The 16,953-nt window shown below is 37.6% G+C and overlaps 1 protein-coding gene across 2 annotated transcripts in view; it reads left to right on the forward strand.

Annotated features, from left to right (window-relative positions):
• Window positions 1-6,001: 6,001 nt before the first annotated feature.
• GABRB1 (gamma-aminobutyric acid type A receptor subunit beta1) overlaps window positions 6,002-16,953 on the forward strand; it is a 359,647-nt gene continuing 348,695 nt past the window's right edge. Inside the window, exons 1-3 of one of the 2 annotated variants that reach the window (XM_044387648.3) lie at window positions 6,002-6,125; window positions 6,291-6,382; window positions 6,808-6,875. In XM_044387648.3, coding sequence (XP_044243583.1) covers window positions 6,046-6,125; window positions 6,291-6,382; window positions 6,808-6,875 — 240 coding nt within the window. In that variant the 5' untranslated portion in view covers window positions 6,002-6,045. The remainder of the gene's footprint in view (window positions 6,126-6,290; window positions 6,383-6,807; window positions 6,876-16,953) is intronic. The other variant, XM_044387649.2, reaches the window with a different exon arrangement.

Below are 16,953 nucleotides of genomic sequence, written 5' to 3' on the forward strand. Positions count from 1 at the left end.
AATAAAATTGTTACAGCATGAAGTTTAATTACATAAGAGTAAAAAGAGGTAGACATGTACTTGGACCTATTACATGACATAATTTTTGTCCTCAAAAGTCCATGTTATATTTTAATAAGAAAAGCTGAAAAATGCAAAATAAAAAATACATTTTTTAAGGGCGCCTGGGTGGCTCAGTGGGTTAAGCATCCAACTCTTGGTTTTGGCTCGGGTCATGATCTCATGGTCATGGGATCGAGCCCACACCTGTGTGGGGCTCCATTCTCAGCGCAGAGCCTGCTTCAGATTCCCCCCCGCCCCCCTTGCGAACACATGTGCTCAGGCTTTCTCTCCCTAAAATAAATAAATAAACTCTTTTTTTACAAAAAGAAAAAGACATTTTTTATATTAGCAGCTAAAAATCTGTTAAATGACTGGCTATTAATATAGCCTGAAACACAAGACATTTCTTTTCTAAGAAAATAATAAACCCTTAGGGAATAAATTCATATGCAAAAAATAAAGTGAGGCTATTTTCATAAGTACAGATAAAAGTACTACTTAAGTTACTGGTAGACTTACTGTAATATCAAAATTATATAAGATTTTATAATTTTAAAAATAAATACAAGACTTAATCTATTAAAAAAAAGAGGTGAAAGCATAACAAAGGACATATAAATATTTAAAAAGTAGTAATAGTGTGGCTACCTTACCAAAATTCAAGGTGAGTTGATGTGAAGTAATTTGATAAAAATATATCATATTATAAATGAAAGTTTGTACTCTTTGACCAGTTATGAGATGAATAAGTTCTGAGGAATCTAATGTACAGCATGGTGATTATAGTCAATCATATTGTACTAAATACTTGAAATTTGCTAAGAGAGTAGATCTTAAGTGTTCTCATCACACGCGAAAAATGGTAACTATGTAAGATAGTGGATGTGTTAATTAACTTGATTGTAGAAAGCATGCTATAAATATATACATATATAAAATCTTAAATCATCATTAAATATATTATAATTGAATATGCATATAATATTACTTTAAATCAGAAAACCTGATCAATTAAAAATAATGCAAATCTACAGACAAATTCAGAAAATAGCATATTGCATGGCAAAATTGTATGGCAAATTGTCCTTAAGATAGATTGTGATAATTTATACTGCCCCCAAATTGTCTAAAGTTACATTTCTTCACAGTACTCATTTTGAGGTTAAACCTTTTTAAAATAGCCGACTAAATAAAAATCGTTCTTCATATTTTTTTAAAATTGTATTCATTTTGTTACTTTTGAGATTGAAAAATTTTAATATACTTATTGGTCACTTTCTTTTGCAAAATGCCTGTTATAATCATTTTCCTACTTATTTCTTGGGTTTATTTATTTCTCTTATTGATATATATCAACATTTAAAAAATCTATATTTCAAATATATATTCCCAGTTTGTCACTAATTAATTTTAATTAGTTTTTACAAAATATTTCAAATACTGGAAATACATAAAGAGTAGAATAATGAGCACCTACCTATCATGTTTTGATTCATTTGCTTCAGATTTTTTCTTGGATAAAATATTATAGATTCAGTTGAAGCATGTTTTATATCTTAAAATCTAGTATCCTTCCTATCTCTGTTAATTTTTATAATAGATATCTACCCATCTAAAATCTATATATCTCTCTTTATAATAATATATATTCTGGGTTTTGTGCTTAAATGTGTTTTTTTTGAGATTTGCTTATTTATTTGAGAGAGAGAGAGACAGAGAGAGCGGGGGAGGGGCAAGAAAGAATCCTCAAAAGACTCCCTGCTCAGGGTGGAGCCTGATGGGATTATTGATCCCGTAACCCTGAGATCATGACCTGAGCTGAAACCAAGAGTTGGACGCTCAACCAAATGAGCCACCCGAGCTCCGCTGTGTGAATATTTTTAACTTTAGTTAATGTTATCACACTCATACGATTCTGCACCTAGCTCTTTTTATTTTGTTTTGTTTGTTTTTGCTCAATATTTTATGTTGTGATTTACCTATGTAGAGCATGTAGATATTTATATATTTTTACTGTTGGATTCCAATGTTTACCTATGTCAGTATTTATTTACTCCCAATAGATAAGCATTTAGGTTGTTTTCAATTTTACACCATTAAAAGCAACACTGCAATGAACATTCTTAGACTGTGTGAGTATACCTCAAAGGCCTATTCCTAGTGGTGGAAATTCTGGGCCAAAGGGCATATGCATCTTCAACTTCACCAGATATGCCCAAATTGCTTTACAAAGTTTGCAGGTCAATTTGTATGCCTACTGAAAGTATATCAGAGTTTCTAACCAATACTTGTCATTCTTAAGTTCTGCATATCTAATAAGTCTGAAATGGTATAATCATTGCTTTAATTTGCAGGTCCTCATTTAGAGTGTCTCTTTGTCCTTTTTTCTTTCTCTCTTATTTACTTGTAGGAAATTTTTCTTTTTGGTAAATACTGCATACTAATCTGTTCACAGGTTCACAGTTAAATTTGCTGAATGGATGATCATTTTTAGAATCCCCTGAGGAGTTATCAGTAGAGGATAGTAAGAGTAAGAATAAGAATGATTAAGTATACATTGGCTTTCAGGGTCAGCTTCAAAAAAAAAAAAAAATGGGAATTGAGTGGAATCTTGAAGGGGGAAGGTCTTAATTAAGAGGATTAGTTTGGAAAAGAAACAAGTAACTTCACAGAGGAAGTAACTGTTGATGTTTTTAAGTCATGAAAAAACCCCCACGGTGTGTCTAGGTTTGATGATTTTTAGCATTTCAATTATTTACTTCGTATTTTTTATTATTTTGAATTTATTTCCCAATTAGTTCTAAAAATTATTCAAGACAGCTTACACACTATATATATTCAGTGCAACATATCTGTTTTTAAGCTAGTAAAGTGTGACAAAGGAAAATTAAATTTAGGATTTGAGGGCACCAGAGAGAAATGTACCATAACAAAATGCAGGTCATTAAGACCTTACATAATGATTAAAGCTGAACTGTACCTATAACTCTGAGATTCCCAGTGGCCAAAGCAAATAAGGAAATTAATGAATTTGGGGCTGCTAGTGCCTTTCCCAGACTAGGGTTTGGGAAAAATTTTCTCCCACCGGTCCTCATACATAAGATAGTGAGTGACACAGTGAGCTCCATTCTCAATACTATCCCAGTATTAGATGATATTATAAATATCTAATGACTTCTTGTAGTGTCCTTCCATATAAATGGAGGTATAATTTAAAAGCCAGATTTAGTGAAACTAACCCAATTGCAGCATACTAAACATTAGGATTCAAGAATTTGAAATCACTCATAGTTTTCCTCAATCCTAGGATAAAATCTTGGCTCTTTTATAGACACTAATAAATACAATCCTGGTTGTTATTCAGAAAGAATTTGGGGGGTTTATGACCAACTAGAAAACATATATCCCAATAAAAGCTATATTAATTGAACAAACAGCGAACACCTAACTAAATACTTCTTTTATGAATTGAATTTGACTAGCAAGGCTATAATTTGCAACTTCCAAAAGATAGGTCAATTGACAAATTCCATGTGGAAAGGGTCTCTGTACGCTATCTTTATCATTGTTGGGTCACCAGGTTTTAGCATAGTGGCTGTCACCTACTAAATGTTCAATAAATATTTGAGAAATAAATGAATGAACAAATGAAGGAAGTAAACCTCCACACATTTTGTTTCCTACAATGCAGCGTTTGCAGAATTGTGCCACATAGAGAAGTTCTGTGCTTCAGCAAGATGGGAAGCATAAGTAAACCTTTTCTTTTACTCATTAAAAGCCCTTCCATATGAATTAAAAAGAGGTAGACTTGACACACTTTTCAGAAAATTAAGAAACCTGATTAAGAGTTATCATTGTCCCCAGAAGAAATGGCCTCAGTGTTTAAGGTTGTTATGAGGCTCAAATGAGAAAATAGAGTTAATATATATAGAATGTCAAGATCTTCACATGTGTAAATGTTTGTACAATTCTTTAGTTACCTTTCAAAAGTCTCCACGTGCTGACCTTTCCAGTTATTTGATGTCTCCATTATACTTCTGAAAACTTGCAGTGATCTATCACCTCCTCTCCATGCTAAACACTATTCGATTTTTGTTCCTTTTGCCTGGGTCATTGCAATAACTCTTCTCCCTTCTCATTGTTTTCCCTGTCTCTGGCTTCTCCTTTTGTGGTCCATACTTCATAGCATAGAGTAGTGGGGTCCATGGCTTCTGGGTTGGAATGCCCATTCCACGACTTATTAGCTGTTTTATATTGAACCAGTTACATTGCCCTGATTTGTTCTCAGTATTATTATCTATAAAGTGAGAATAATAATATCTACCACATTTGGATTATTATGAAGAGTTAAATAAGATTATCTATATAATAGGCATGATAACCAGCAGATAGTCAGCAAGTGATAAATTCTAATTATTCTGATCCTGATTATTCTACCAGAACATTGTGTCTGAAACTGACACCTGACCCTCACTATCCCTACTTAAAACTTTCAGTGATTTCTAGAAGCCTAAATGGACGTAGTAAAGGATGTAACTTTCCTTGTGGTCTGGCCTCAGCTTCTCTTTGCACCCTCATCACCACTATCCCTACCACTCCCCTTTTTATATTCTGATCGGTTATTTCTGGGTTCAGCTATCCAAGTAGACCACACATAGCCTTTCAAGTCTCTAAGACTTGGCACAGGCTGTTCCCTCCTTCTGGAATACTCCTCCCTCCCCGCTCTGACAAAAATTTTTCGTCGTGTCTGGACACCATTATCTACCTCTCTTTGTAGGGTTAACAAGCCTCCTGTCACTATATAAACTATCTAGAGACATACTAAATTTCCTTATATTTGTGTCCGTCTTCGTGACAGGGAGCCTGTGAATTTCTCTAGGTCGGGAACCCTCTTTAAGTCGTCTCTAAGTTCCAGAATGCCTAGAACATAGTAAATATTTAATATATACCATTAAACAAATGAACAAATTCCTAGCCCAGGGCCTCCCTCCTAACATGTGCTCCATGACATTTACTGAATTGCATTGACTGAATTTAATATAATTCAAACAACTCTTGCTCCTGCAGAACCCCAATCTATTTGCGAACAGAGATTAGACCCTCTGGGTGTTTCACGGTTCTGTTCTGGGCTACTAATGCGAGTTAACACACTGGCAATTTTAAGAAAGAGGTTTTCCTTACCAGAACCAAGAAAAAAGTGGGACTTGCGGCAGATGGCACTAGAACAAGGATTGCCTGCCCAGAGATGCTGCCTCATCGCTTGTTTCCCTTAAATCTCGTGCCCGGAGAGACAAGAGAGGGGGAGGGAAGAAAAGTGGGGGAGCGAGTGAAAAAGTTGGCTCGCCTCTCCTTCTCCTCCTCCCACAGAGAAGGACTACACTAAGGCAGATGTCCTAGGATGCTTCCTAAAGGGACCTGATTCTTGGAGTCCTGAAGTACGTGCTGAGTTTCCTCTGCCCCTTCCCTTCTTCTCTGGCTCTCCTCCATTCACTCCCCCCACCCACCTCGTCCCCCCATCACAGGAACACAGGCATACCCTGGAGACCAGAGAATCGCCCCGCCTCCACACTTTCAGTTCTAAGACCACCGTGACTGCCAACGAAGGATGCCAATCACAAGCAGCCTTAGCCAGATCCCTGGGAGTTGAGTAAAAAAAAAAAAAAAAAAAAAAATCAGGTTGAGGACAGAAAGGAAATGAACATAGCAACTGCTAATGCTCGAAGAAATCTCAGTATGCAAATGCATACAGGATCCCGAATAAGGAAAGAACAGGATATCTCCGACTCCTCAGAGGACGTGGAACACCACAAACAGGAACTTTAAAGGCATTGAAATCTGTTGCCTGTTCCACTAGGAATATTGTTTGCAAGGCACAAGGTGTCTTTTGGTAGTGAGCACCCTCTGCGCATGCGCAGGTCCTTTCGGGAATTACTGCCCTGCCGCCGACTAAGTTGCATTCCTTGAATCTTCGCAGAAAAGACAATTCTTTAATCAGAGTTAGTAATGTGGACAGTACAAAATCGAGAGAGTTTGGGGCTTCTCTCTTTCCCTGTGATGATTGCCATGGTCTGTTGTGCACACAGGTGAGCTGCCGTTGTTGAACGTCTCTTTTTTTCTTGGTGTTTTTCTTTTTACATGCTTGCTGGATCATGTAGCTTGTTATTTGGGGGTAAGGTGTGCTTGTCTATATTTATGTCTACTCGCAGTTTGTGTTCATTTTGAATACGGTCCCTACTTCTTCCCTTCAGCGCCAATGAGCCCAGCAACATGTCATACGTGAAAGAGACAGTGGACAGATTGCTCAAAGGATATGACATTCGCTTGCGGCCGGACTTTGGAGGTAACGCTTCATCTTTTTTCAACCTGTAACCCATACATATCTAGTTCTCCTTTCCTGTCAAAGATAAATGTCAAAAAAAAAAAAAAAAAAAGCATGTGATTTCCGCAAGTGAGCGCTACGCCCTACGCCCTGGACAAACACGCGCGCACACACACACACACACACGCACACACACACCGGACCCTCAGTCGCAGGTGGATGAAACCCCAGGCAGAGCCGACCTTCCCCCCGCCCGACACACCCTCTGCATAGTCACTGCATCACGCGTGTGTCCACACCTGTTTTCCCAGGCTGTCCCCTGCAAGGGGGAGTGGGGGATGGAGGAAGCCCATTCAAAATGTAGTAAGCGCAGGGAAGCCCCCTGGCTCTCCCCATCCTGTCGCCACTCTAAGAATATGTCCATAATGTGTCCCACCTCCCCGCAGGGCCCCCTGTGGACGTAGGGATGCGGATTGATGTCGCCAGCATAGACATGGTCTCCGAAGTGAACATGGTGAGTGGCCTCCCGACGGCCCGCGGCCGGGCTTACGCAGATGTGAAATGGACGGGTCCTCTCGCCCTCTGCGTTTCATTGGCGGTCACTTCGCCCCGGCCCGGGAGTCCCACTCCGCGTGCTCCCCACACTGACACACACTCCCTGTTGCCCCTGGTTTGTATTTTCAACACACACACAGGCTACTGCAGTGTTCCGGAGGAAACGTGCTCGGCACTATTTGGGGAGGGACAGTGACTGTGGCGCTGGAGGATCGGGTGGGGCGGAGTCTGAGCGGTACTTTAGCAGGGTTTCCTTTGGTGTTCGGATGCGGAGGGCACCATCTGCCGGCGGCCGGGCGGCCTGCACTAGGGTCCCCGGACCGTGGCCCGTAGCCGCCTAACCCGGAGTGGTCGCTGAACCCGAGAGCTAGCCCAGGTCCCGCCACCAGGCGCCCGAGCACACAGACACGGTTTCAGAGTGTGCCCTCCTTCTTTCCAGGCTCAGACACACCTTGTGGCAGGAGCAACACGCTGAGACAACAGTCCATGCTATGCTGGCTAATACGAAAGTGCTCAAGTCAGCTTCTGGGGAGACTTGTATTGTGTGTGTGTGGGGGGGGGGTGGGGGTTGATGAATTTTTGTTCTAGCATCTTGCAAATTTAAGTTGAAGTAGAATGGCTTTGGCGTTATTGCTTTGCTTTACCCTAGAAACCTAAGGATGCCAGAAAAGCCAGACAATTAAAGGGACAGCGGAGGGGGTGCGGTGCGGTAGTAACATAAAGCGGTCCTTTCAAGAGGTTAAGATTCTTTATTTCCTTTCTTCCTTCTCCCTTTCTGAAGCTGTTGCAAGGTAGATTGAAATCATAGCTGTCATCTTCTCTATTGGCTGTTTCCAACCACGGTGGGGTAGCAGTTTCTAGTGGTTAAGAGTTTCTAACTGTTGCTTCTGGTAAGGCAGGGGGAAAAGCCTGTTGCTTTTCTAGAACCAACCACCCAGGGAACAGCTAGATGTACGTGAGCAAAATGCCATTTTTATTCCATTTGCGAAAAAAATATTGTGGCAGCAGAAATTTAGACAGCCTGAATAATTTAAGGACTAAAACCCTCTGGGATTTTGTCACTCTATAGCTGTAAAGGCTACTGAATCATCATTTTATTTCATTTCATTCCTAGTGTGCCGTTTTATTTCAATATGCTAAGGTTTAAGAATTCTTTCTTTTTTTAGGTTATGTCAGGGAAAAAATAAGTACGTTTGTAATCTATTGAATAGGATTAGGAGAAAAAGTCTATGAATTTTTTATATTTTATAGTTGTAACTTTTCCTGCGTTAAGTAGCTTATTTAAAATAATGTCACTGATGGTTGTATTGGAAAAAGAAAAATAATTTTTAAAAATGAATGCACAGTGAATATTTTCTGACTTGAGAAAGATTTTTAACAGTCTGACATATTTATAATATTCTGTTCATATACATCTCACTACCACAAAGCAACCCAAAACACACTACTTACAAACACTGGGGAATGTAATAACATATGCATATATACAAATCATACCTACTCCATGCCACTGCAACCGGGTAACTTAGATAATAAATTAAAAAGTAGTCTGTATCATGTAGATAAATTATGATAATATTTTCCTTTTCAGTCATTTATTTTGGCACCTTGTAAGTACCCATATAGATAATTTATAAAATGGGAGAAGATTCAGACAGCTCAAAAGGCAAACAGTGCCTTTTCCAGTGGTCCGTTTTCTGTATAAGGTACTATGCTTTTCAGAATTTTTAAAAAGGTATAATTCTGTTGGCTATATTTACAAATAACTTTTGAGTTACAAAGAGAAACTGAATTAAATAGGGAAGTTGCTATTAACCAAGACAACCCCCTAATATGAAAGCTCTCTACAACCAGCTGTTCAACTGAATTCATACACAGCCCAGACAAAAAGGACTGAATTTCACTGCAGTACCACTGGAAAGGGCTCCTAATGATGGAATAATACAGCCTATTTACTTACTGCACCCTGTGTGTATGTGCTTGATTTTTAAAAAAGATTCCCCCACCAGATAAGCCTTTGAAAAATATATCATATTAAAATACGAGTTACCTTTCCACAGTGGTGTTAGAAACATGATGGGAAAATAGAAACCACTAAACAATGAAAAATAATAAACCTTGATTTACTTACTGTTCCTTGTTTTAATAAGAGTTACCAATAAGATCCAAGGTCTATTTTATCTTTCTCATCTATGACAAAGCATTGAGATAAATAGATTGGAAATAAGTCCAATAAAAATGGAAACAAGGAGGAATTTCAAGATTGAGGGCTATCAACATAACCTCAATAGTTCGCCCTCATTAAGAGCATTGTCTACAATATGCTTTGAATTTTAGATAATATAAGTAGGGCTGAAATATCAATGGGAAATAAGACTCATTGATTTTTATAGTAAGCGTGTTGTAGTACCCTGATAGGCAGTAAATTTTGAGGTTATTTAAAAGGAAATTTTTACCAAAATTGACAAAAATTAACAATGGACAAAGAATATAATAAAAAATAATTCTAAAGAATATTACTACTAAAATCCATTACTAAAACACTGTTCATTTTTAAATTTTTATTCATTACCATTACTACCCACCCATTCAATGGCTGGGAAAAATGATATGATAATTGTACATTACATTAATGGGTTTGAGAACTAGGCTCTGTTATTTTTTGTTCTTTTCTTATGCTACCCTAAGTGAAATATAATTCCACATTGGTTTATAGCAGTATCTGTTTTAAAGACTAACATAACAGCAAGTATTTTCTGATTCATGTCCTTCAGGGTATAGAATGTTTTTCCCAAATTAAGAAAATAAAAGAGATCTTTTATGTCAAGAACCTATATGATCAAGAATTGTCAGTTCTGAGTGGTGAATTCTGAGCAATATTCCTCTGAGGAATAATTCTGATGCAGAAAAAACTATACTAAGGAGCAAGACTTTTCTTTTCAGGGATTAATATTATTGATTAAATTAGGAAGGATTTTTCCTCTTGCATCATGGGATATACTATGGAGGTGATAGTGATTATATACTGTTTTTTTCTGAACAATTATCTTAAAAAAGCTACTGTGATTTCCATTTATTGTTATATTAAACCCGTCAAACCTTCCCTTAGTTCCTGCCAAGCCATATATCTACTGTCTGTCTCTCTAGACTAAAGCTGAACAGACGGCAGGTGGGGCAAAAAGAAGACAATAGCCCCCATAAATTGCCTTAGAGTAACCTCTAACATCTGTTAATATAAACCCAGGAAAACACAGATAGGTCTTCTCCTTGAGCAGAAGATTGGGGAAGCATGGTTATTAACTACCTGCAAGCAAGTGGTTGAATTCTCTCATTTCAGATTCCAATAACTAACTGTCTTATTAAGGAGGTGCCTTCTGATGATCAAGTCCCGAGCATAAAACTCTCTGTCCCTGACCTAAAGAGCGGTGATTGGTCCAAGTCAGTCCCAGGAGACTTTACATCTCTTGAGTCCTAACCCAAGTAGCCACTCCCAGTAGTAGACAACTAACCATGCATTCATTGTTTCCTTTCTTCCTTCATGCATGGGTGGATGCAATAATGAATGTTCTTCTAGGCATTGCAATTAACAAGGAAAAGAGTAAAAAAAAAAAAACAAAAAAAAAAACAAACAAAAAAACACCACAAAAGCCTAAAATGAGCCAACTGTGTAAATAATACCTAAAAGAAAAACAAGTATAACTTATCGAATATCCACTGTTGTTAAATTCCACTGGTGTTGCTGTTGTTATTTTAATATTTGATTCCAAAGGATTCTGGCACATCCTGTACTATGTCTAATTACTTGGTCTTGGTGACACAAAACAGTAATCACTTTCAGAATTCCCCCCTGCTCATTTCTTTAAGTCAGTGTTTCTCAGTCTATAATGTGTCCTTGAGTCACTCTGAGATCTTAAAATGTTAAAACGCAAATTTTGAATCAGAGGTCTGGGATGGGGTCTACGTTCTCCATATCCTGAGTGATGCCAGTTGCTGGTGTGTGGACAGCACTCTGAGCAGCAAGGTTGTAGTACATTCTTCTAAGATCTTGCATTATTACGAAATGAACTTTTTTTTCTCTTAAATTTCTCTAAGAATGTTATTATTTCAAGGTTCCAAATTAAGTTTCAAGTTAATTTCTAGATAAACAGGTAGCTATATGCTCAAAGGGAGCGTTAGTTTAGTAATTGATGATAAGCAGCAGGACAAAGGCAAGAGCCTGGATGATGGGGCTTGACCTCACTAATAAGCGGTCCTCCTAACTGTGTCAATACTTATGAGTCAGCCAACCTGAAACTGGCTATGAAAATATTTCCAAGCACAGTAACTCCGACAATACTATCCTGCTGCTTTACAGAACACCAGTGACTTTTCTTTTTTAGAATAGAGAACACTGCAAACTGGTTTTCCCCCCACCGAGGAGATTGCAATCGCTTTGTAAAATAGCCTAAACATACTCTTGTTGATGTCAGGAAATTCTCTGAGGTTATAATAAAATTCCTCTGTAGATAGAGCAGATAGGTCAGTATCACTGAAAGGCAGGAACAGATATCTGCAATTAAATAAAGATATAAATACATTTTTTTCTTATATGAATAATCAACCAGGTCTCACTTTTATGTGCTGGGTTACAATATTATACCATCTTAAGAAGCCGAGAAAGAAAAAAATTTCCCTTTGCCATTCCATTTGGAGATAACAAAAAGATCTTTTTGTACCCTAAGCCCCAACAAAGCAAGCCTATCTAGATTTTTTAAAGTTTGAGTTCACATTTGAAAGCCTGTGTTCTTGGGATTACAAAGCCAGACTGGTTATTAAAGTGTATAATACATGAAAATAAATAGTAATATTTATTGAACACATCCTATGTATGAGGTATGTTTATCAAGTGCTTTATATTACTAGCTCATTTAATCCTAGATTTAAGGATAACAGATTATTATCCTGCATTATAGATGGAGAAATTTAGGTTAGATTAAATAACATGCTCAGAAGGTACAGAACTGTTAAATGGCACAGCCAGAATTTGAAACCAGGCAACCTGACTCCAGCGTCTGGCTCCTATCTGCCAGGCAAGTAAAAGAATATTCCCAGTATTCAGTTTTGCGATCTTGAGTGAGTCATTTGACTTCTCTGGGCCTGAAGTTTCTTCTCTGTAAGATGAAGGTAAATGACACTATTGCTAAACCTCTTTTCAGTTCAAATACTCTATGACATAAACTCAGATCTTTAAAGATTTTGGAGACTGCCAAAATCAAGACTCTACCACTCCAACTTATTGTCCTGTTAGTGTACAGCTTATTCTATTTTATTCTCCTGTTAGATATGTTAGTCAGCAAGCGTTTATTAAATTCCTACTGAGTGCAAACTATGGTGGTCTCCTGGGAACAACGTAGCAATGATTGTATGTGATCCGGGGCCTCTTGAATCACTGTTTTAATGGGTCATGGCATTCTCATCCATTTTTTTCTAAACATATTCGCAGACAGCAATAAGGTACGTTGGATCAATGGTCTTCAAAATGAGACTCGACTCATCCCTCATTTATATTGCATTGAACATTGGAACCAATAACAAATTGGAAATATTTCTATCTGCTTCTGTCCACTATATTCAAACTGGGAACATTTCACCATAACTGTCAAACTAATACATTTTTCAACACTTAATGTGAAACAGTAGGAAACCATTACTTTCCAGGATCTGGGTATCCCCAAAGGATTTACCCAACCCATTTAAAATCTTTCCATCAGGTGGTCTGGGAGCATGTTAAAGCAATGGTGTTCATCTCAGCTGGACATTACTTGGTATCAATTCTATAAACGTTTGATGCTTTTTGGTTTGGCAGGCCCCCGAAGTCTTGATAGCACCCTCAGAGCACACTTCAATGAAATCTTGTGATCACCAAGGAAGGTAAAGCATTTCAAAAGAAAAACAACAGTAGTGTTTCCAACCGACTTGAGTTTTAACAGTGCAAATGACATTACCGTACTTGAGGATAATAGGAAGATAAATGGATATATGCTTATAGCTGATTAAATATTAGTACAGAGTTTCTCCATGAACTTTTTTAGGGTGCTGAATCCTTTTTTTTTTTTTTAATAATACCAGGATCAGGTTTTTGTATTTTAGAGCACTTGTTTTCAGTAGATTGTACATTTCATGAAATCCCTTGACTATCCATTGAAGGAAGTTAATAGTGTGTGGCATATAACAACCTGTTAGTCAGCACTTAACAGAAATGTTCAAGAAAGGGTTTACAATTAATTCCTATCAGTGGTTATAACTTAGAGGAAACGCTGACCACAAGAATGAAAGATGTGTAGGTTTTCTTTTGTAAGCCCAGTTGCCCCATTTTAGAATCTTTATTAGTCCTCATTATTTTTCTGCTAATAGTTTTTTTCTGCTATCCCTCCATTAAGTACCTAACATATTCCCCCTCTTTCAATCCCGGTAAAACTTGTCACCATATTATATATTTAAGATTAAAGGGCATTTTTCCAAGACCGTTCATTCAACTACTCTACTGGTCTCTGTCCTTGTAGAGTTTACAGTCTTTTCAAAAAAAATTATTTAAAACCTTATTTGCTGGAATGAAGGGTTTTTTTCCCCCTTGAAAGATTTGGAAACAGTTATAGTTATCCTGGTTTTGGGGTGCTTTGGTTCAACACATACTTAGAGAACAATTCTTATTTTTGATCATGTTTTAAAATGGGTACTAGGGAAGGAAATATGACTAAGCTATGCTACACACCATCAGGTATTTTACAGTATACAAGACAATGTACATATAAATTACTTTTAAATGATGTGCTAGGTGCTATGATGGAGACATGAATGTCCAGGATTCTACGGGAGCATGGAGGGGTGGTTTCTAAGGCATGGTAAAGGGTTACTCCCTGAGAAGAATCTTAAAGAAGTATAGCAGTTAGTACTAAGTATAGGCTGCAAATGAAAAGAAGAATCTTCCAAGCAAAAAGAAGAGCATAAGCATTGGCAGGTGTGCCTGAAAATAGCACAGAGTGTTCCAAGAACCACAGGTAACTCACCCTTATGAGAACGTAAAGGGCACAGGGCAGATTGTTAAGACATAAGCAATACTAAAAGCACGGTGTAGGACAATGTTATTGAATGTTCTCACTTGTGTAAAAAGAAGGCTGTCTATAAACATATGTGTGTGTGTGTGTGTGAGTGTGTGTGTGTATGTATTTATATATATATTTGTATATTCACTGACCATTTCTGGAAGCATACAAAAGAAATGAATGGTTGTCTCTTGGAAGTAGAACTAAGACTAGGAGTATAACCTGAAGGGATACATACTGTACTTCACATGCCCTTTTGAGTTGCTTGATTTATGAAAAATCTTATACATGCTTTATACTTTTGCTTTAAAAAGACACACACACAGAAAGAAATGATGCTGGAATATGTATGCTCAGGAAATGAATACTAATCCTGAAATACAGAAAACCTGCTAAAGGTTTTAACAGGGGCTATGTTTTGCATTTCAAATAGATCATTCTGGAAGTTATGTGAAAGATGAAGCAAAGAAGGCTAAAATTGGGGGCAACATTCCTAGTTAAGAAGCTAAGAGGGTGTTTCAAAGTCCAGATGAGAGACAACAAATACCAAAAGTAGAAGAAGAGTAGCCTTAGGAATGGAAAGTAAAAAAGAAGAAAAGATAATCAAACAGAGGCAAATCAGAGGGATTTTGTAATCGATTAGATGATGGAGATTGGAGAGGAAATGATCCTAGGATGCCCCACAGGGTTCCATGTTGAGTGATAGGCACATGTGGCACCATCTGCCTGGGGGGAGGGGGGACACAGGAAAAGAAGCCCCAACCATCTTGTTCACCACAGAAGTGGAGATGTTTTCAGAATTAAAAAAAAAAAAAAAAAAAAGCCAGAGCATGTTATTATAAGGTACTTGTGGGGACATGGGGGAGAATATAGGAGATGTGGAACTATCCTGAGAAAGACTAGTTCTTTGGTGAGTCTTCTAATTCTGTTCACATACAAATCAAGTTCTATAGGGAGAAATCCTGGGACATGTAAACGTGGTGGCTGAAAGGAGCTGGTTAGAGATGTAGAGCAAGGGTGCTGGCCAAAGACGAATAGAGCACAGTCAACTTTAATCTCTAGCAATATTGTTCCTTCTTTAGGAGGGCCTAGACCCTGATAGAATGTAGAACATGCTTTTCAAATTCCCCCAGGGAAGTGATCTTTGTACTGTTTTAGTTGCCTTTATAAAACCAAATAGGTGGGAAAAAAAGATGTGTGGAGAACTCACTTACACAGCATCTGCTTTCTTCTCTACCACGTCCCTAAAATGATTCAGAGTCCTTCTGGAACATTGTGTTTCCATGTGAAGTCATGTGAAAGCACTGTGAGTTCTTGCAAAAAGTATTTGGTGATGACACGAGACTGGGTATAACGAGCACAAGTGAGGCCAACAGCGTGCCCTGAGAAATGAGGTCGAGCTGCCAGAAAATTCAAAAGTGACTCCCAGGAGCTTTGCTGAAGAACTGAAACATTTGAACCACTTGGTGGGGATGATTTTAAACAAGAATTCAACAGAGCCCTGTCCTTCACAAATGTTCTTCTGGAAACAGGATAGCCATTTAAGCAAAATTGTATTCATATACTGTATTATTTAGTATAGGGAAAGAAGGCAGAGACACAGCTAGAGAAATAGACTCAAATAGAAGAGGGTTCTTAGGTGGTTAATAGCAATCAGCTTTTCCATTCCTCCCCCCACTGAGAAAAGGTAGGGTTAAGGTGCCTCAGACACAACAGGAAAGCTAGAGGCTAGATGCCTTGCTCTTGTTGCTGAATGGATTAATCAGGGAAGTTGCTAGAAATGAATCCCGCTTTGAATGGGAGGGTTATTTGGGATCCTTCCTGAAAGCGGGGGAATAGATTTGTTGAAAGCTCAGGTTCCCTGCCTACTCTAACCCTCTGTGACTCATGGGGAGATTTTTTTTCTTTTTTTCTATTCTTCTGATCTATTATTTTCAAGGGAATGATATACAATTCTCTAGTCAAGAGGAACAGCTTTGTGGTTTCCATAGAGACATTTCAATGACATTTAGTTGAAATCCTACCTGTGCCTAGAATATTTCTCATGTCAGAGGCCATCATTTCTCCCTCCTACCACTTGCAATCCTTCTCCCACCCAGATGCATCTAGAGCGCCTTTAAAACCCACAGGAAGAAGCTATCTTTCTTCTATGGAGCCTTTTATGTAGCCACAATAGAGAGAATTATGCTGGAGAAAGAGCATATAGGGCATGTAAACAAATCAAGGCTCCAAAAAGGCAAAAGACCCAATATAACATAATGATCATCTTTTAGTCCATATAAGGTTTTTATTGACCTTGTCTTTTCTGCCTGTACTATGTAAGCTCCAGGAAGTTCAGGATTATATTCTTTATGCTCTCTATGTAGTTCCTAGTATATTATAGGAACTTAATAACATTTATTAGGATTATAAAATAATTTTTCTGGTCATAAAGAAGTATTAGTAATAATGGCATTTAAATTTATGAATTCAGAAATTAATAGTTTCTCTGTGAGGTCTACCTTATGCCTTCATCTGTAATTTTCTTTTATGTTGATCATGAATCAGGAGCTGTTTCCATAGAAACAAGTTTATCACATGGCACAGCCAGTTTCACAGACACAAAATTACTTCATGACAAATATCACCGCACACACACACACACTTACATGCACCCACATAAATTTTCATCAGCTTTAAGAAATAATAACTGATTTTCATATTTCAAAATATCATTTCCATACTGGCACCTGGGCTATCAATATTTCTGGAAACATTTAAGAAATTGTTACAGAACAACTTGATTGATGACTATAAAGGGAATGGCATTTAAAGAGAAGGAAAATCAAATTTAACAGGTAGCATATGAAAAGTGTTTCCTCAGCCAATGTGGAGAGGTCTTGAATGAGATAAGTAAAGTTTTAAAAGATAACCAAAGAACTTTATTAAATTTAAAATTATAAGGTCAAAAATATG

This window comes from Ursus arctos, unplaced genomic scaffold, assembly GCF_023065955.2.
Source record: "Ursus arctos isolate Adak ecotype North America unplaced genomic scaffold, UrsArc2.0 scaffold_9, whole genome shotgun sequence".
Taxonomy (NCBI): Eukaryota; Metazoa; Chordata; class Mammalia; order Carnivora; family Ursidae; genus Ursus; species Ursus arctos.